We start from the raw sequence: 22,682 nt of genomic DNA on the forward strand, positions 1-22,682 counted from the left end.
TTTCCATATATACTTGTAAGTACTTGCAAAATCAGGAACCACATAAAACATTACCACTAAATGATGCATTCAACTACCTCCTCGTTCAATTCTATAGACCTGGTTTAAAGGGTGTGAACAGTTCTGGTCGAGGTGAGGATTTAGCTTTTAACGTTTTGTGAGATATTCAGAAACCACTCTATGAGATGTCAAAGAGAATGCAATTCTAAGGGGTATCAAAAGTCTATTTGATGAAAATCGGTTTTGAAATGGCTGAGATATCCAAAAACAATGTGAAACAAAGAGATCCTAATAAAAGGCGTGGCCTGTCGCCTTTTATCATTATCACTTTTTTGGATATCTCAGCCATTTGAAAACCAATTTTCATCAAACAAACGTTGAATCCTTCTTAAAATTACATTCTCTTTCATATTTCATAAGAGGTTTCTCATTATCTCACTTAGGAATGCTCAAAACGTGAATCCCCACCTCAACCAGTACTGTTTGTCAGTTGATTTTTGATATTAGTTCCTACTGACTGAATACTTGAAACCCTGTTTTCATGCATTCACTGTTGCTGCAGTCTGGCATGCAAACAGCAAAGATTTGTTCTCTGGTTGAGACAGCCTACGTGTTCGAATGTCACAAAACTGGGGCCTGTTGCACCAAACTTTTTACCTGACAAAAACTCTGGTAAGAACTGAAAACTCAGGTTAGTATGATTCTGCAACTGACTTTTTAAAACACAGGAAAAAAGCTCTGTTAAAAAAAAAACAACAACAACCTGGGTTTTCTCAGGCTAAAAAAAAAATATGCAACAGGTCCCTGATGTACTGAACAAGTGGCAGCCACATTCTGTTTGACGTTTATGTGTCCTGATGATTTGGTACAAGAACCAGGCATGAGAATGCATATCATTCAACAACTAGAAAATTCTTCGCGACCACTTGTATACAATGTCAGTGTACAGTGTAAATCTCTTTTTCATGGTCGATGTTATTCTGTCTTCTAAACATAAATATTACCTGAAAGTGACTTATCACAAAATGGTACACCCTGTTGTGTGAGAACATAAATAATCATGTTGCTATATTTGGTCAATTTTTACATACCATAGATTTCCAGACCCTAAAATCATATCTCAACAAAATAAATGTAGCTTTTTAATACACACAGAGTTATCAATAAATAGACAATTATGATTGATTTCATCTCATCTTGACATCCTTTGTTTTTTCTTGTTTTTTTTTTAATTCATCATTTTTGTGTTTTATACATCATTGGGATTATCAGCCTCACTTAGCCAGGCTCAAGTTTATGGATTCGGATTTCCCTTCCTTTTGAATTCTGGCATGATGCTAGAAAAATTCGCTGGCATCTGGTAAGCCCATGATCATCCCAGCAGCTCCACGGCAATCGCAGAGATGGGCCTCATTCGTTAATATCAGTGGCGATGAACCCCCTAGATACGTCACGGCACTATTCATGCCGGCCGATGTATATTCCTGCAGACTCCTGCATCAACAGCACGCAGCCCAATCTCCCAGTTCGCCAGCATTTGCACACTTGGGAATTTGATAACATCGCATGGGATGTCAACTGCCTATATTCTCAATGCACAAGGTGCATGCGTGCACACTGCATGACCATCTACCATCTAACTTCTCATATTTATATTCATGTTTCTTCAAAGATTCATTTCACAGTCTTTTTCAATACCAGATGAACAAGGATTTCACTTGACCAATGTCTTAGTCTGCACATTAAAACTCTCAAATAGTTCCTGCAATGAAATGTATTTTCAGGGAGACTGTCTTTGTGTCTTTACAATGGAATTGCCAACCATGTAACAACTGAGTCTACCTTCAAGGCATGAGATGTGACAGACCAATCACTGAAGGATGATATAAAACCATAATTTTTTAACAAAGAAAAACACGCACAAAAAACCCCCCAACACTACTAAAGACTATGCAGTGAAAACCTTAACAAATAAACTGGGCAGTGTGTGTAACAGTTCGCAAAGAGTTAGATGTGCAAGTATTTTTCAAATGGATTGGATTTCAAACAATTCTGTCATAAAGATAAAGTGCAATTCCTCCATATGTTCAATGCAATGATAGAAATTTCATTAAAAAAATAAAAAACTTGGAAAAATTTTATGGAATCTGAATGTTTCAGCTTCGTTGTATGCAAATTTGGAAGAGGAAATGATGTCATGCGACTGCACTTCCACAGGTTTTACACAAAAACTTTATATAAATATATTTTTTTTTTGATTGATGATTTACACAACTGCAGCCACTGTCCACTGAAAGTTATTGGTGCTAGTTAATTACTAAACTACCTTGTACAATGATTATATGATGTATCTCAATCTTTATTGATTCATGCCAAAATAGGAAATCTACCTACTCACTGTATAGATTTGTATAGATACAACACATTTGGAGACTTGTGAGGCGATGACATCATCACCAGCTGCCAATTTGAGAATGTGATTGACATTTAAACATTACTGACTAAAATGTTAAAACTTCAAAATTCTATTTACTCTCTTATTTTTTGGTCTGATTCTGATGAAAGCTCTACCATTCCGGACATCAGTATTTTATTCTATTCACTAAAGTAAAATTTAACATGAGGCAGAACTGCATATTTTGGTAGTAACTCCGTCATTAGAAGTGTAGCAGCAGCGTGACAGTTGTACATACAGTAGACCAGGGCTTTAATTGTTCAGAGCTATTACTGTGGCAGTTTGGACAGCATTACCTTGGCTCCAAGGTTGGGTATAGTGTACAGGGAAGTGGGAAGAGATTCCCACCTCCAGTGTATACAGGTGTATAGGCCTTCGCAATGTTTCTTTAGCACACTCACCAGCCTTTAAAAGAGACTGTCTCCTGACTACATCTAAGGCTAATACAGATGGAGTTGTCTTTTTCAAAGACTGATGCATGTAGGGCCTATAAGATAGTCTGCATACTTTCAGCCAGCAATCAAACGAGAACTTTGCACATACTGCAAAGTTTCACTTTTGCACATACTGCAAAGTTTCACTTTTGCATCGAAAACATCTGTATTGGTAACAACTGCGTGGCAGACCTTCCCCTCAATTAAACTGACCACACTGTGGCACACTTTCATGATGAAAATATCTTTTACACTCGGTTCTTTTCTTGCCATTTTCTTAAGTCTTCTGCCTAGACTCTATTAGACTGAAAGTTGGTCACATGAAGGTCCTTTACGAAGTGTTCCCTTTAAAAGTCTTATGTATCTGTCACATGACAGAAAAAACAATAATAAGGATGTAGAGGAGGAACTTTACAAGTCATCTCATTCAGTTGAATTCCATTCAGTATTAAATATTAAACCTATATCTTTATAGTATGGCAACAACAGTGACAAAGATTGCACACCCCAACTTCAAATGGTGCCTTGCAAATGCTGACTTTTAAAATGTTTTAGCTGGCATGATTGAAAAGCACATCCACAATAAAACATCAGGTTTTTATGACATTTCATTTTCAGAGTCTTCAACAGTGCATGCCGAAGAAGAGTCTGTTGTTTTTGTTGTTGTTGTGTTTTGCCAGCTTTGGGAGAGTGCCTCCGAGATAAAATGTCCACCTGCTGAGATTTCCTGGCCCCCCTTTGCCATTTCCTCAGAGTGTAAAAAAAAAAGAAGAAATGCTAATCCTCTGACTGAATCATCTATAAAGCCAATCTTATGTCAAACAAACAAACAAACAAACAAACAAACAAACAAACAAACAAACAAATACTGAAACATAGGACACTGTTTAGTCATTCCAGGGAGGAGGTCCATTTCCCTGGTCATTCATAATGCTGTGCCCATCTCAGTTATGAAAAACCCCATCACAACCAACGGGAGAGAAAAAACAAGTGAAACCATGTCCAAATACTCTCCGTATGCCTGGACTGGAGATATAACGTGGAAGTGTTTGTACAAAATTGTATGTACAGTATGTAGGCCTGCAAGTTGTACATGTGTGTGTGCGTGTGTGCATGTGTGTGTGTGTGGGTGTAGGTGTATATCTGTCTGTCTGTACAATGGTGCGCATATTCATGTGCATGGCACTGAATGAGCAGGAAATCAATCAATTCCAATCAGTATTACGTATCAAATGGAAGAAGCAGCCCCTGGACATGGGGGGGGGGGGGGGGGGAGTTCTGCAAAAATTGTTGTTGTGATCTGACAAAACGGAGGCTTCGATGATTTATGTCAGATTTGTGTTTGAAAATTACTTTCTCTACTTGAGAAGGTGCACTGTGGGATTCCTGTACAATCTGCATATCTTTTATCTTTTTGGTCTTTATTTCGACCATTTCCTTCCAAAAAAATGTATCTTCGGAAATCATGACATGATTCCTAAAGCTTTGAAGATTATCAATGCAAACACATTTTGCCCAACATTCAATCTACATATTATACACTGTACATCGATTCGACTGAAATACAATAGAGGTTTGAGAGTTTGTATTTTTCTGTTCATTATACACACAAACACATTACAGGAAACCCACGTGAACACACATGACATGAAACTTACATTCCTAATTTTCAAAGAGAGAGAGAGAGAGAGAGAAATTGTCTCTTTGAAGAAATGAATAAAATGAAATTCAATGATAAAAATGTGCTCCTACCAAAATTGGGGGAAAAATCATTGTCTATTAGTAAACAAAAGAACTCTGTTTTCCATAAGTCTTAACATTGCGCTTTTATATTTTTGCATGGTTGAATTCACAATAACTGATATCGCATTTTCTTCAGAATATTTGTCCATTCTGAGTACATTTACATGGTGTCGTATTAGCCTGCACAGATGTAACATATCATTCCACATGGATAAACATTGCTGAATGGAAGTATGTTATGCTGTGATTGTAAACAACCTCCCACACCAATGAAATCTCAATGGCCACACAGAGAGAATCGCCAAGGTTTCCCACCATTGAAACATTCAGCCTGCAAACATATTTAGAACATAATGCTCAAACTTCTACATGAAAATCATTGTGAATGTTTCATACCTGAGCTACTGTTTGATAGGCCTACTTGTGCATAATGCATATTTCCTCTGTCTATTCTTAAAACATATTTTTGGCCATTTGTGTATGATATAAACAGGAGTAAATCACTAGGGTTACATGGATGCTGGATACCTACCGGTACTTCGTTTCAAACATTGCAGTTATTCATAAATTCCCCTCCGCGATTCCATGGACATACAATTGAGCAAAAGTAATAACCAAATACACTCAAAGGCACATGCAGGTACTGAACAATGCACATTTGTCTCATGATGCTACAAGCGTGTATTAGTGTCGTTTCGCCTGACTGCATGTAATAATTAACTCTCTACTCCTATTCTCTTCATTGCAATTTATCATTGTGTTTTGTATGCTTGCTTTGACAATCAGCAAACTCCTCCATTAGCCTGCCGCCATTAGAGAGGCAAATAGTGAATTCATGAAGGCGACCTTGTGTCCAGCAGATATGGAATGTGAATTTGATCAAATCAGAGTATCATTGGGCTGTTTGTGCAGGTTTGAGACCTCGGTGTAATGACTACAAAGATATTACACCATTGTATTTTCTTCAAAACCAGTGTGAATCATACATGGAGGTCAGTCTAATTTGATGTTTTTACAATGGGGCACTATGGTGCAATATACGTGTACAATAGTATGAATATATTTGCAAGATTATGCAGTAGGCTGTCCAAGGCATGAAGCAGCTTGAATTGTCATACTGTCATGCTTAGAAAAGAAAGAAGAGCTACTCTCGTCATCCGTTCTCAGTGTGTGGGTTGGCGAGAGGTACAGCCTAAAGGGAGCAGTACTCAGCAGCAGCAGCAGTACTGAGTTCAGCCAACACAGCTGGGGGTCATCAACATAGCCTGCATGTACACTGGCTAGGTTCCCGTCCAGCTGTTTCGACTGAGAAAGGGAAGGGCCTTGCATTGTGACCTGCTGAGTCACTGCCCCAAACCTTGTTTGTTAAACATAAACAATCCCATGAACCAGAAATAGTGTTAAAAGGGAAGAGATTTACAAGAGGGGGAAAAAAAAAAGTAAACTTAAACCTAAGGTGAACTCAAACAAAGGTCTAGAGCAAACGTAGATGGTTTGTGTGCATCCCACAGACAAAAGATATCAAGACAGTGAAGAATAAACTGTATATCACACAATTTGCAGTTGAGGACTATACAAAATCAGACATAGAGAACCTCTTCCATCGATAGTCACATTACCACATGGTGGCTTGTTAATAGTAATATCACTGAAACTGACATTCAATACATTAACACTTGCTGCCTTGATCAATCAAAAAGCATGATGGATCTTGCACATGGGTTTGGGAGCTCCAGTGTATGAAAGATAATGACCACAATATGTTTTGCTGAAAACTTGATTTTTTTTTTCATCTCAATTTCCACTTTGCCTTGCATCACATCACAAATCTGTGATTGGCTTTGCTAACTAGGTTTTTTTTTTTCTTCTTCTTTTTTCAAGTGTGTATGAATACATACAGTGCATATACAACCACTGTATGTGTGTGTGTTTTCTACATGTATACTTCCACATCCATATCGAGAGTTCATTTTTTACAGAAATAGTGTGCATTTTTCAATAATCATAAGGGGCACACAAGGTAAAGTTATAAACATTAAAATGCATTACAAGCAATATCCACATATCATAACATGTGCTTAGAATACTGTAGGATATTACAATTGTATGTTATTTTCATGTACAGATATATTTGCGAATGAGGTCACAGACATTTTCACAAGCTGTTTTCATAAATTAACAGAGGTCTTGATAAGTGCCCTCTTACCTTAGCTTATGGTGACATTTTCACGTGTTGTTAAAGGACAAGTCCACCTTCATATACATGTGGATTGAGTGAATGCAGCAATATTAGTAGAACACATCAGGGAGAGTTTGGGGGAAATCAGACAATCCATTCAAAAGTTACAAATTTTTTAAGTATCTGCACAGTCACTGCTGGATGAGAAGACTACTAGAGCGTATGATGTCACATGCGTACAACGCTATAAGGAAAATATAAAGAGAATTTCAGAAAATTTCACTTTTTGAAAAAAGTGCACAATTCTTCGACTCGTCACTGACGTAAGTTAAGGGTAATATTATTCCCCCTGCCTTCTGAAAGAGAGAAGTCAAGTGTTCTTTTATTATGAAAGAAAAATGAAAATATGTTGCTCAATTTTCTCTATATTTTCTTTGTACTGTTGCACTCATGTGAAATCACAAGCTGTGACTGAGCAGAAACTTCAAAAATTCATAGCTTTTAAACGGATAGTCCAATTTTCCTCAAACTTGTGCTGGTGTGTTATTGCTGCATTCATTCAATCCACATGTCTATGAAGGTGAACTTGTCCTTTAAATTTGTGGTTTAGCTGTGATTTGCAAAATTCCCGTAAATAATAGCTTATACAGTATTGGAAGAACACCATTTAGGGTGGATGTAAAAATCAATACCATTGCAACATAAAATAAAATGGCTGCAAGCATGTTGCAATACAATTCAATTATGTACCCTTTTTTGTATTGTACTCCAAATAACATTGTCCTCGTAAGTCTGCATTACACTAAGAAATGTAAAAAGTTTTCATGATCCTTGCAAATTAACTTACTTGTCGTACATACAATGAAAAAAAAAGATATTACATTCATGACCTGCTAGTTTCAATAATTGTTTCCTTACAGGAATTTTTAGCTTTGTTAAGACCAATTGAGACACACACACAAACAGACCAAAAAAAAAAAAAAAGCTGTAATTTTACAAAAATTGCTCAGATAACACATATGATCACACTGGGTTTTAACTGCCTGCTTTTGAAAGAATATTCTGTTTATACCCGGAGTCTAACACCCCAGGAAATATCCATTCAAAATGACTTCCTCTTCAAATTAGGGCTTACTGCATTTTTTTTTTTCATTCCTGAATTGTTGTCAAAGGTAACATCTTCTGTATTCTTTCAAAACATGCTTGTAAGAGCTCTTGACAAAAACATGGACACATACGTACATGTACATGCATCATAATACCGGGTACTCATATTCAAATCCACCAGTATGCATAGATTTGCGGTGAAAAGCTTCAAATTAATCTATTACAATGTAAGTTGTCAATGCAGGAGAAACCAAATTGGGAAGATTGCTAAGATATATTTTTCCCAAACTCCCTATATGTGGGACACCTGTTTGTGTTGGATATAAAAATGTAAAAATAGGTTTTTGCTCACATGCAGTGTAATATGTATGCTGGAATACATCCATATACTTCATGTTTACACTAATTCTGAAAATTTTCCTAATCCTATGATCCCATAAATTTATTACAATAACTCAATACTCTAGATGGAAATAATGTGATGGTAAGTATACAAAGCAATACACTCATAGAATGTGGATTCCTCCTCAATAAGAATAATGATAGAGGTAGCCTTTAATCTCATATCATGCCGATTGTGCTTTTTGTTTGTAGATCTCTCGCCTTTCTTTTGCCTTTAGCCTTAAAGGTTTTGAAATGTTCAGCAACAATTCTGGGTCTGGTTTTATAAAAATTCTGTTATTCTGATAGAAAACAATTCTTTCACTGGTATCAACTACAGTGTACAATCACCCAAGGCTTAGCTCATCTGTTGAACTTATCATAACAAAAGAACGACTAACCCAGGATACAAAAAGTCCCAAGTCTAATAAAGATATTAATCATGATTAATAGTCTTTTGTACATGTATGTACCAGCATACACATTTTCAATCAAGTTGAATGCACTTTACATAGGAAAAATCGTCTCAATGCCTCGGTCATAAATAATATAGGAGCATTTTAAAATTCTTTTGGATAATTGACACTGAAAATTGAGTGGAATTTCTTTGGCACGGTATTCTATGCTGATGGTCCGCAAAATGAAAAACAAACATCAAACAATTTAACAAACAATGTAATTATTTGATGCAATTAAAGGCAAGAAAGTAAATCTTTACTGTGCATGACTTGCAGTGAATAACAAATCATGAATTGTAAATCTCAGGACGATTCAGTGCAACATAAATACTCCTATCATTCATGATACATGTACAGAGGAGGCAACAGAACAGTACATGATGCAAACAAACAAAGCACAGAAAATAATTTCTGCAAATATACGTGTACAAATCTGAAGAGAGCCACTAAAATATGTGGCCTTTTTACACTGCAAAATATCTTCAAGCCTCATCAGGTCCGGAAATGGAAACCTTAAGTGGGCTCACCATTTTTTAGTTTTTGTTGTATGAAGTAAGCCTGGGGTCATGTGGGAGTTGATGTTTATAGAAGATTTTGCGATTTGTAATTTGTATGAAATCCTTGATTCCTTGACGCAAGCCCACCACGATTTGACCACAACACCATCCAAAATTTGACAGCCAGCTACACGTATCGATGTAGAAACCTATAATATGCTTTTGCACGCAGTTAAACCTTGGCCCAGGAGGTCAAACCTTCATGCAGGTGCAGACACTTAACGAAACACATCTTTTACTCACACTGTAACAGTTTGTATTGATCTACATGAGAAATACAGACATTACAGAAGTAACAGAAGAACTGTTTAACTCATTAACCCAGAGCGGAGCAGAATTGAGAAGGAACTTGCATGAGTCATGAAGAGAGCAAAAATGGGGGAAAAAAGGTCCTGTTTGTACATCAATCCCTTGATGATTCCATGGTAACCCAAGCCACACTACACTAAGGACTCAGGAATGTTACCCTTCACAGACTGTGGAATCCAGGGCTCCAGTCCCATGGCCATGCCCAGCATAGATGGACCTCGTTTTCCCAACTTCTCATTCTGTCACCTCAACAACAAGCAATAATTTACACACACTACATACAATTGAAAATATTATTTCCAGCTTTACTTTTTACAATATTTCTCTTACTTTTGTGGTGGAGGGGTACTAAAAGATCTCTTATAGCTGGACAATGGCTTAATTTGTATATCTGCCAACAAGCTTTAGCATTATATGATGACCTAGCCCGCGCACGATATAAATCCATTTTCGGTAGAGATTGCTCCCGGCCTCCTGCGAGGGAGGAGGCCGAGGCCGAGGGACCCTGCCTAACGTAGGCTGCAATTCGAGCGGGACGGGATAGGGCACTTACCTCTCTTCTCGTAAGAATGAAATGCTTCTCCTGCTGATGAACGCAAATTCACCACTAACCCAGCTGGAATAGCAGTAACAAAACAATGCTCAATCTTCTGCACGGACGATAAATTGTGTAAGTCCCAATGACATATGAAAATCAAGTAAAACTCCCTAGACTTCCAAATCACGAATTCATCCACCACGGATTCGCATCACGGAGATGTTGCCAGTATCGAAACCTTCTTCGTCAATGACCACTGTATTACTTCCGGTATATTTTGGGCGAGTTCATGTGAACTGCTGAGGGGTGAGTGCATGAAGAGATCCAGCTTTGGTTTATTTTTAGTTTCTTATTCATGTATTTTTAGAGACTTAATCGTTATATCATAGATATCATAGCTATTTTAGGGTGTTATTTTCCACTTTGATAATAAATACACAAAATTTATTTTGTCGAAGCTCAATTTTACCCCTACAATACGGTATTGTGGAGGCACCCTGTAATTGAGGTAATTGATAGGATTCATACATCATTCCACAACATGCACGGCACTTAGCGAGAAGAAGCCAGTACCAACAGTAGAGGGCTCACTGCTCAATGATACCAGTAGTCTGGTTTCGCCGACGTGTCAGAGCTGTTTTCAAGCCCAGTTGTAAACAAACGAAATTTGAGTTACACCAAAACAAACAGAAAAAAGAAACAAAAAAGTTGATTAAATGAGCTGATATTTGTATTTCTATCAAAATGAAGGAGTTAGTTCTCAAGAGTTACACTCTATGTACTGTAAAACTGACTTGTTTCACTTCGTCTTTGTAAACAGAGGGTAAGCAATTACTGATGGTACGTAACTGACGATGAAAAACGCGAAAAAAGTAGCATTCAAGTGAACAGCAAGTGGCGTTAATCCCATGAACATTCCTGATATTATTCTGTTTCACACAAGAATTTGCACAACCATCTACACTTGTCTGAATCGTAATCGTTTACTTTAGTAATATGTATACGACACAGCATAATAAGTTTATGTCCCCATGCCTTTTTGATACAGTTTTCATGCACTGTGAGAGTATTGATCAGTCGAAGTGAGTAACTTCAAACAGCTAAAATTTTATAATTATTATCGTTTCAAAGGGTAATGTTCGTAATTCCGGTGGTTCGTTATTTCAAAACAAACAAACAAACAAACAAACAAACAAACAAACAAACAAACAAACATAACGACAACTTAATTTTCTATGATACCTAGATGATCGTTAATTCAAAAAAAAAATGGAAAAAAAATGCATACCTTCGGGAATCACGAAACTTATTTCGTTTTCAGATTAACGAACCTTCGGTGACAAACTTTTTTACATTTTTGGATTGACAAACCTATACGGAGTAACGAACCCTGTTTCATTTTCGGATTATCTAACCTTTGGAGTGGCGAACCTTCTCTTATTTTAGATTAATGAATCTTCCAAACAACGAGTCTTCGGAATATAACGATCCTTATTTCAATGTTGGGATAAGGAACATTCGGAATGACGAAACGTGATCGTTTTTGACACGTTAGACATTGTTTACACACTTGAATGTGGGTTCACTCGGTGTTGCACTCGAGCTCGAGTGCTTCATAATGTGGTTACCAGTACTTACATTGCCAGTACAGTAAAACGAAGTGAAAGCGGTTGTGGATAGCTACTGCATTACCAATATTGATTGAGAGGAAGAGCGAAGAATAAACGAAAAGAAAGAGAGGCGCATTTACATTTGAGTATATAGGATACAAATGTGCATGCATGGGGGAAATAGGAAGTTGATGAGAAAATACTGGAATAGATAAATATAGAAATATGATGAGATAAACTGTGAAAAGTAGTAGATTGATGAAGTGAGAAGACGGGAGAAAAAGAACAGTTGTATCATTGATGTATCTAGGAAGTAACACGGCGATTATGATACTGAAATGAATACACAGTGAAGTTTAATCGAAATCATTTAAGTACATACTAGTTACACAATCTTAACAATTCGTTCCTTCATATTTTTTTTTTTTTTTGCGGTTTAGTTCTTATCAAACAATACGAGGAAAAAAAAATGTTTACTAGCATTATCTCTTACAGCACTTTGCAGCTGACTTATGCGCAGACCCAAAACACAAGCACCCCGGGAAATAGGAACGTATCGAGTGATTGTTGTTGTTGTCATCTTGGCATTCAAAAATGGGTCATGCATCATTGCTATACCTGTGTTCGATGACATGAGAACATCCATGATATCAAATCATATTTCGCGAGGTTCTCAGAAAATCTGAGAATGGCAGGAAAAAAAAAACACTTTTTTTTTTGTCCCACTGGGATATTTATTATTCTACATCAAACAAATGTTCTCATAATATACATCATAATATTTCAAACAAAGTAATTTGAAAAACAGGCAATGAAATATCGTGACTCAGACCAGAAAAAAGAGAACAGGTGTCTAAAACAGACACCATTTTTTTCTGAACACTTACAGCTTATAATAATTTCTCTCAATAAATTTTTCCTTATCATAATATCATCCTTATACTGTCTTTACATAAATCAAAACGAGGAATTATTCCTTTTATTTTACAAACGTAAATTTCATATCTCACAAGCATAGTAATACAATTCAATGCCGAGAGGTTAATACCCCGAAAACAAACAAACAAACAAATAATTTATTTTCCGTCGTATAAATGTTATTTCTAACCCAGTACTATCATTAATCCATTCTCTTACTTCAACCCACAATCTATCAACATACGCACTACAAAACGAACATTCTTTTTCTTTCAATCAGCCGAAAAAAACCCTTATTGATAAGTAATAAAACAATATAAATAGATCTATCTTAATGGTGAGGAAGTGGACCGGGAAGAACTACTCAAGACAATTAATATTACCCGTCTTTAAAAGAGGTGGTGTCACATATAGGGTTACAGTTCTTTACTCCAAAGGTTCGTATATTCGAAAATGAATTAAAGTTTGTCATTCCAAATGTTCGTGAATCCGAAAGTTCGTTTATCCAAAAACGAAATAAGGTCTGCGATTTCGAAGGTTCGTCAGTACAGTTACAGTTCGTTATTCCGAAAGTTCGGTTATTCCTTAATCCGAAATTGAAACAAGGTTCGTCTTTCCGAGAGTTCGTTAATCCGAAATAGATATAAGGTTCGTAATTCCGAAAATGAAATAAAATTCTTGTAGTAACAAAGGATATGGTAGTGACAATAAAAATAGAATATTACGCAATGAAAATTGATGACAACACGCAAATACAAACACGCACACGGAAAGTTACATAAACACACACAAACACACACGATGCACATGCTGTCTTGTTTGCGAACTGGAATTTTTATACAATTTCAATTTATGTTATTGATGAGAAAGGCATTCTCTCCTCGAAATCCCCCTCCTCTTCTATTTATCATCACGATGAGGTATGCATGACGTGCTAAACAATAATCATAAGAGGCAACTCAAAGGCAAAGGACAAGAAAAAAAAAACCAACAACAACACATATCGCTTGTACTGATCATCCACTTGAAAGTTCTTGCCACACCCCCTGTCATGATTCTACCCGTGCACCCTCATAACTATTCTTTTCGGATTAACGAACCTTCGGAATGTCGAACCTTTTATTTCATTTTTGAAGAAACGAACCTTCGGAATAACGAATCTTATTTCACTTTCGGATTGATAAACATCTAGTTATAAGGAATTTGTGCGTTTCAGAATAACGAGCATTATTCGCCACTGCGATCACTTCTACAAAATACACAACATATATAACTTGTTTTCAAAGATGATACATCAATATCATTATCATGATCGTCCACTCTGTGCATTCTTGTTGTTGTATAGTAGTAACAATAGAAGTATAGTAGTAATAATAATGATAATAATAATAACAATAGTAATAATAATAACAATTCTAATTATTTGATATTTGATATTTATTTATTTCTGCAATTTCATGACAAACGTAAAATACAAATATATTTTTCTTTTGTACAAATTATAGGATTTTTAAGAAGAATTAATAAACTTGATGAATACAAAATATTGACAATGATTTGATACAAATTTAATAAAGAAAAAATAATTTAAAGGTACAATCTAAGGGGAGCAATTGCAGAAAAAGACTATATCCTATGGGCTATAAACTTATGTACGCTTGAGAGCGGTAACATCCCAGTTGACAAAATACAGATAGAGTATCCAGGGTGAGAATACGGATGGGAGCGTGGGGGGAGGGCGGGGTGCTAGGTGGATCTTAATTATGATAACAACAACAACAAATATTATGATACCATTAGCAAAACTATCAAGATTATGGTGGTTATGATGATGATGATGATGATGATGAAGCATTTTCGCTATTATCGGTTGTTTCCAAACTTTCCATGGATGCTACACTCTATAGCACTGCAACTAATATGAGGTGACAATGTCATCGCTTAACAATCCCATTTACGTGCACACAAATCTCTAGAGTTTGTTTTCGTCTATAAAGTGAAAAAAAAAAATAATGTATATCATTTCTCGCATTAAATGATTTTGTGGTTGTAGTAACTTTAAGAAGTGACGATTTCAAAGAGACAAAAGGGCCTGGGTTGCAGATGCTCGATTATTGACGAAACATTATTTTCACTACTAACATAATTCTTTTAGTATACAATAGTTCTATGGAACAGGAATGCGTGGTTGTGCCCAACGTCATTTGAAATCACAGGGGCGGGACCATTCATGGGTGAGTTTCTTTCAATCCACCCCTTGTCTTTTGACAAGCCAAAAAAGTGTGTGTGTGTGTGGGGGGGGGGGGGGCTACAGTCACCCTCCCTCCTTTTCGCGGCTCCAAGCTGCCTAAATCATCCTGCAAACAATTATGAGTCGATAAAAAGTATTTTTGACTTGATGTTAGGACATTTTTTTTTTCAACAATGCAGATTTGTCAACTTGTGAAATAGTCTTCCTGAATATTTCATCTCAACAATCTCTGTAAATAGTTTAAAGAATAGATTAGACTAAATACTGGTAAACAACAACAACAACAACAAAAACATGATCTTACATAATTAATTTATGAACCACTTCTTCTCGAACACCTCTGTCCTTTGTCCTCCCACACAATGAACATTGAGACCTCGTTTGGATCGATGAACAGGGATTGTCTTACATCATTGTTGTAAAGTAAAGTTCAAAGTAAAACAGGGGAGTATAAGATATGGGGCACAAAAGGACGTGTATATCACTACAAATGTATTACGTAATTTGTCTCGGATTGGTGTACCTGTACCAGGGGGGTGTTTCATAAAGCTGTTCGTAAAGTTACGAACAACTTACGAGCGACTGGTGATCAGTTCTTATGCTGAATTATGGAAATTCTGATAAGTATAGCACATCAGAACTGATCACCAGTTAGTCGCTCGTAAGTTGTTCGTAACTTTACGAACAGCTTTATGAAACAGGGCCCAGGTGCGTAAAGTATGAGGGGCGTGATTGAACAAACCCCAACTCACCTGCGAGCTCAAGCGCACTGCGTGTCGAGTCTGCGATCCCGAGGCGCTGGGCGAGCTGAGCTAGGCGCATACATTGTACATAGGCTAGGCCAGGCCGTGTGATGTGATGAGGAGAGAGAGCGTGAGAGATTCGTTAAACATGGTTCTTGGTGCGATCTTGACAAGAGCCCCATCTCAACAGCTCAGGTTGTCTCATTTTGTAAGGATATTATCCTATAGGAATATGGCAAGCACAAGTGATCCACAGACATCCCATAAATCGCTCGAGGTAGTCCATAACTCGAAAGAACACGAGTTTTGCATCGATCTAGGTAAGCTAGAGTCATGCGACATCGCGATGAAACCGTGATGACTAGCCCCATATACTCGTATCTACGTTGGTAAATTTACTTTTTCATATTTCCATATCATGATATGGATGATTACACCCTTCGTCTGGACTCTTGGAATTGGAAAGTATTACTGACCAACACCCCATAAATGAGTGGTATTTTGCTAGATCTATTTAGATATACTTTTCCACCCCCATCCATATCCCCTTAAATTCAATTGCCCAAGTCCAAAAAGACTCCAAATAGAAAAGTGATAGAGTGACCTAACCTAATCTTAGTAATGTAATGTAAATGGGCAATTCCGCGGTTAGTAACGTTACATTTGGACAAATTTAGATATTTGTTTTTACTACAAAATTACCATTTATTCATTTCAAGTTAAAATCAAGTCAAAAACATATTCATCCTTCCTATGTTTATGATACTGAAAAGAATGAATACAATCCATGAAATATTAGAATTGCTATAGACATGGCAACTTAAAGGGCTGGTTAGTATAGAGTCTAGTATTAATTAGTAACGTTACGAAAAAAGGACATGACAAAAAAATCAATGTCTTGTCACAAAAAGTGCAAAAATTCAAGTTACTTCAAACAAAGTGTTGCATTAATTTCAATTATTGCATCATGAAAAATGTTCATACAAATTTTTTTAGCAGTTCGACCGATAATTTTTTAGCTAGACCCCAAAAGCATGGTTAGTAATGTTACATTTGTCCAGAGTAATTCCGCAGGTCATTTCACCCTTTTGTAGTTGACAAAATGTCACATGACTTCTGGAGTATTTAAATGTATTCATCTTTTACCCTTTAGGCTTTAGCAAAACTTTGAGGAAAAAATATCAAAGGAACCCACTGTAATTTGCATTTAAGTGAATTTCAGCATCCCCAGTCCCACATGTACATTTAAAATGATGGTTTTAGATCTCGCAAAATCAATAAATACGAAAAATAAAATCTACTGAATTTGAAAGACCTTAATGATTGATGAACATCCATGGCATTAGTTGATACCTAGATTAAGGAGTAAGATAAAGAGGCACATTTCTTTTATCCATGTCATGTCCACCTAACTGCGGAATTGCCCAAATAGATCTAGATCTATTTAGTGAATTTAATTAGTTTAAAATTTACTACAAAGTAAATAGTTTTGCCTTCGTGTGACATGATTTATGTAAATTTAAATAGTAAATTATACCCTAGTCATAAATCTATACAACCTGTCTTTTCAGACCAATTGGACATAGAGGGTAGTCTAGATCTAACCCTAGTCACACAGTCAAAAGAAATGGATGTACAATGTAAATAATGTAAAGGCCTAAAGCCCATGCGCCCATTGGGGCATTACCCTATTCATCTCGTCAAGATCGCTCCGCAGCACGGTAGTGTATCAGCATGCTACAGCCATTGGCTCTGTATAACTACTGTCTTCCATAGTCTACTGATGGGGTCCGGTTAGTTGGATATGACCACTAACCCAGTGAATTGAAGTACGTCACCAGGTTATGTACAGCACCCTGCCTGGTCTTTGTGATGAATGAATAAAATGAAGCTGGATCTTTTACTTGCATTATTTGTGACTCTCCCATACATAGAAGTAGAACCTCTAATTTTTGTCCTATCCGAGGGACGGAATGTTTTGCCTCATGGATCAGAGCTTAGACTTTAATGTCAGTTCGGGAAACCCACTCACAAGGGGGGCCCCTCCTTATAAGTAACCCGTCCCCCTTATAAGTAACCCCGTCCCCCTTATAAGTAACCCCCGGGGCACCCCTTATAAGGAGTCTCCACGCTTTTTTGCAATGCAACGCGAAAATGAAAGGACTGCGGCAATTCGCTTGATTATGTCCATAAAGCTTCACAAGTTTCCTAGTTACTCACGAAATTTGAGCAAAATCGGTTTGAGGCATCATATCTAAAATCATGGATTTAAATGCGATGTCAAACGACCCATGCGAATGCTGAAATGCGAGCGATTACTGGCGTGAGTGTCGCCAGGCGCGGCGGCGCGGCAATGCTTGAGTGCAGACGTGGCGACTGAGTACGGATTCGTACTGATGTTGAAGCCTGGATGGAACGGTATGCTTATACACAGGTGGATGCAACATTGTTCAGCTGGACTTGGGAATCGAACCCTGGTCATATGGATTGGGAGGAAGATGCGCTGCTGACTGAGACAAACTAATTTACTGCCATATTTCTTATCCATATATCGGGAAATGTCACTCAAAACAACTCGCTCTTTAATAGTGAGCTATCGCGACGTACATTGTACATTGCATGTGCAACCTGAAACTGAAGTGAGCCATGTAGTATCATGTGAAGTATCTTTCAAGTAAACAGGAGCTAAAAATCAATCTACAAATGATCTATGACAAGTTGAATGAAGTCAGTAGAGACATGCAGATCATACAGCACACACAAACATACACAGACAGACAGATAGACGCACATGCACAAATGCTTTTCCCAACAGACTTCTTTCAATTTGTTATAATAATTGTGAGTGATTTGAAATAAGCTATGAAGTATTTCCTATAATTTTGGTGCAATTTGGTTTTGTACATTTAGATCAATTTGAGATATCTTCATGGATGTGAAAGTACATTAGTGCCCACTGTTGGACCTATTATCAGTCAAGCGTTCCCAGTGAAATAATTTTAATACAGAAATTTTGGTGGGAATTCTTTGATCTAGGCAGGAGCACCACTTCTTTTCAAGCCACCAATTTGTCTTTAAGTGCAGATATTGTGTTCAAATGGTCTTCAAATTGTTTTGAAGGATGTTTTATCACCGACACACTTTTGTTTAACAGACACATTTTGATCTCTCATCTACCTCACTCTATAGACCCACCTGACAAGGCTGTCTTACAGTATGATGTCCTGACCGACGGCTCGGTAGACATGCATCACACAGGTGTACCTACTTCATACCGTGGCAAGGGTATCGCCGGCCAGCTTGCCAAGGTGTGTGCCTTCTTTGACCAGAGAGCCCAATCCATGATATGTGTTGGTAATAATGATGATGACAATGATACTAATAATAAATGTTATGAGAGTAGTAGTAGTAGTAGTAGTACAGTGCACTGCCCTTATAACGAACACAGTTATAATGAAATTCTGGTTACAATGAAGTTAAAATTCAGGCCAAAACATTACCCACTCTTTGTATTTTTATAGTTTATTTGTTCGGTTATAACGAAAGAAAACTGCCGGTCCCGAGGACTTCGTAATAACAGGAGTCCACTGTAGTAGTAGTTGTAGTAGTAGTAGTAGTAGTAGTAGTAGTAGTAGTAGTAGTAGTAGTAGTAGTAGTAGTAGTAGTAGTAGTAGTAGTAGTAGTAATAGTAGTAATTGTGATAATGATTAAAAAAAATATTCATAACAATTGGTCATAATAGAGAGATCATCATAATTAACAAAGTAGTATTAGTAATAGTATCCCCAGCATTTCTGGGTGCTTGTTGCAGTAAAAACCGTGGTCAACAGGACGTATAGTACCAGTATTTGATGAAACATCCTTCAAGTCCAATGATGTTTGTACCTGGCTGGCATCCAGGGGGTGTTTCATCAACGTTTTCAGCGCTGACAAGTTGTTATCGCTGACAATCACCATAGTAACAGGCAGTGACCAGACATCTCAGCCAATCAAAACCAAGGATATTGCTGAAATTGTCAGCGATGACGCTTGTCAGCGCTGACAAACGTTGATGAAACACCCCCCAGATCTTCTTTGCAAAAAGTCTAGAGTCCTTTCCCGTACATTGCAAAAAGTCCCATTCAGAAATCAAGTCTTTACTGCTGGCCCATCAGCATCAGTCATAAATTGTGTGCACTGGTAGTGACCTCATCCAGAGAATAGTCTTAGTTAAAGTCTGTAATGTCACAATAATGGATCTTAAATGTGGATAAGTTCTGTGTGTACACACATATTTGCCATTTTCAATGTGGCTTTTTGTTTTTGTCTTAAATGGGGTTGATTTAAGTGATCTGAATAGATTGTTTGTTTCTCAGGAATGTATATGGTTGATGCTGCATTATGTGAAATTCAGGACACTCATAGCCCTCTTTTCCCATTGAATTCTTTGACTTCAGGCTGCTCTTGGCCACTTCACATCACATGAAACGAAGATGATCCTGACGTGTACCTACCTTCAGAAGTACTACAGGGAACATCCCGAGACGAGAACGGACCTAGTTAGCTTACCCACGTCTCGGTAGCGCCAACCTCAGGGACAGTGTGTAGCAGGGGATGACCAAGCACCAGCCCAGTATTGTATTATGATCATTAAGTACTGCTCAATCGAATTTGCATGCATGGATTGTTAAGCAGGCATAATCCTGTAGCATGTATTAAGGTTTTTGGTGATATCAAACTCTGGCTGTAGAAGTAGACACTGTAATTTCTCACTATGATCAGAGATTAAATTTGAAGAATATGGGTATGCTTTAGGACAAATGAAATTAATAAGTCTATAAAAGAAACACACAGTTTCGCACACCCACACCCAACCTGCGCACACAGCCGCAAATACTGGCGTGTAAGCAAGTTTGTGCAGTTCAGTGTTTTTTTTTTTTCGTTTTTTTTTCCCAGAGGGGTGTCTGCAGGCAGTTCAGGTGCCAAAGAGTTCATTTTTGGCTTTCCATGTGGCATAAACAGTAAAGTACATTCTCAGAGTATGCTTCAACACATACACGAATGCTTGCATTGTCTCTACAGCTGGTTGAGTACTGGTTGAGTTCAGTAGATATTGTCAATCATAATTATATCAAAAGTACAGTTCAGATGTTCATCATCTTGGTCGTAACTGAAAGAATAAAGCTAATCTGTTGTCTCGCGAAGCGAGGTAAATATGAAAATGATTATGATGTTTTGGCCGCATTCTTTCATAATTATTTTGAACATGCGTTAATGGCTATAAGATGTAGGCATTACTGCATTAAAGAAATTACTCTAATTAAAGGCGCTATTAATGTAATACAAAGTAATTCCATCTTGGATCCATCTTTTTAACCTGTTACCTGGATTAAATTCTCCAATATCAATGGACCTTGTGTACATCACAGCACATTATCATAAATAAAACTTCTTTTCTCCCATCTTCTTGGAATAAATTTGGTGCTAATGTAGCATTATGACATATTTCAGCTCAAACTGCCACTGACTTTTGTTCTTGATTGATTTCCTATGAATTACTAGAAAAAAACACACACATGAGGTGATACATGTACCTACTGCAGTAGGAAATACATGACCCCCATTATGTTAATGCTACAAATGACAGTGAATTTTCTTATGATTTGGTAACATTCAGTATAATTCTCATGTACTTCTGAGCCCATTTTCAAGTTGAAATTGTACTGGAATAAGGTAATGAAACAGGGCAGCTGTTTTCAGAATGTAATTATCAGTCAAATGTATATAAGATTATCAAGATTAATTTAATGTGTGTTAACCTGTTGAAGAATAATTGGAGTATAATCGGACAGGAGTTTATGGGAAATGTGTGTTATTGCAAAATCAGCTCGTCTTCAACGGGTTAAGGTACGTGATAAGAGTGATGGTCAGGAATAGCTTAGCAGTTTAGTGCTGTATGATACCAGTTAGCGTATGGACCATTTGATACGATTCTAAAAATACTGATATTTAGATGAATAAGGCATTGCTGTGTGGCAGATTCACATTTAGGGAAAAAATAACAAAACATATTTAGCGACAAATGTAAATGTTCAGAAAAAAGCAAACCAACAAACACTTATATTATCAGCTAGAACTTTCAGGTTGTGAAAGCCTTTTCCACTCCAGTAAAAAAAAGTTTGAAGAATGTAATGGAAAATATAACTTTTAGAAGACAAAAGGTCTTCAAGATGTAGATTTCACTCAGCAAGCCATTGGTGATTGTAAGCAGTTGAAAGCTGTCATTTTTGTCAGCTGTTCCTCTGTGGTGACTGCTTTTTCTGTTCCTCCTTTGGAAACTTGTGTTGAATTTTATCTCTACCTGATTCACACCTTTTTTTAATGTGCCACATTTTTTAAAAATGTTTCTTATGGAGAGATTATATTTTCCCTTATTCTAGTGAATTTCTTTAATGTTAAAAAGCGTGAATCAATGCTTTCCATCAGGGTATTTCAATGTCTGTACAGTGCATTCCACTAAATCGATGGGAGCATGGCATACTGCACTTTTGATATGGTGGATGTCGTTTTTTGTCATAAATTTTTTGGGGAAAAAAATCACCTGCAAAATTTGGTCCATTGTTGGGCAGCACATCAATGTACAGGGAAGACCATGAATGGTAAAGATACTACTGCAAAGATGCTGAGCAGAACAGTGACATAATTGATGAAATCATTTGTTGTGTACACTTCAGGCACTTTGTGTGAGCATCTACCAAATATACAAAACATCTTTCTATGCACTGATCCAGGGTAATCATCATGGACTTGTGGCCATGGTTAATTTGGGTGCGGAAAGATGTGTAGTGGTGCCTTGGGCTAATCTTGCTGATGCTCTTGGCATTGTGAATATATGCTCTGACTTTATGCTGTACATCCCTTTTGATTCCTGGCCACCACACGTACACAGCTTATCAATAGCAATCAGATTCATCCTCACATTACCCTGTTTGGCATCATGTTCTTCTGCAATAATTTTTG

At 37.1% G+C, this 22,682-nt stretch overlaps 2 protein-coding genes across 2 annotated transcripts in view; one reads left to right on the top strand and one right to left on the bottom strand.

Annotated features, from left to right (window-relative positions):
* LOC139743157 (uncharacterized) overlaps positions 1 to 10,351 on the bottom strand; it is a 129,991-nt gene extending 119,640 nt beyond the window's left edge. The window contains exon 1 of the mRNA XM_071653666.1: positions 10,177 to 10,351. The gene's annotated coding sequence lies outside the window, so the exon portion shown is untranslated. The remainder of the gene's footprint in view (positions 1 to 10,176) is intronic.
* A 5,564-nt stretch (positions 10,352 to 15,915) lies between these two features.
* LOC139743164 (protein NATD1-like) lies at positions 15,916 to 20,245 on the top strand. The gene is made up of 3 exons (XM_071653673.1): positions 15,916 to 16,003; positions 18,873 to 18,991; positions 20,120 to 20,245. The coding sequence occupies exons 1-3, from the start codon at positions 15,916 to 15,918 to the stop codon at positions 20,243 to 20,245; spliced, it is 333 nt and encodes a 110-aa protein (XP_071509774.1).
* The last annotated feature ends 2,437 nt before the right edge of the window (positions 20,246 to 22,682 follow it).

This window comes from Diadema antillarum, unplaced genomic scaffold, assembly GCF_040938485.1.
Source record: "Diadema antillarum isolate AM-2024a unplaced genomic scaffold, OU_Dant_1.0 seq00001052_RagTag, whole genome shotgun sequence".
In the NCBI taxonomy this organism is placed as follows: Eukaryota; Metazoa; Echinodermata; class Echinoidea; order Diadematoida; family Diadematidae; genus Diadema; species Diadema antillarum.

Coding starts and splice junctions, on each gene's coding strand:
- LOC139743164 (XM_071653673.1), top strand. CDS start 15,916: ATGGCAAGCACAAGTGATCCACAGACATCCCATAAATCGCTCGAGGTA. Junction 16,004..18,872: donor CGAGTTTTGCATCGATCTAG/GTAAGCTAGAGT, acceptor CTCACTCTATAG/ACCCACCTGACAAGGCTGTC. Junction 18,992..20,119: donor TCGCCGGCCAGCTTGCCAAG/GTGTGTGCCTTC, acceptor CTTTGACTTCAG/GCTGCTCTTGGCCACTTCAC.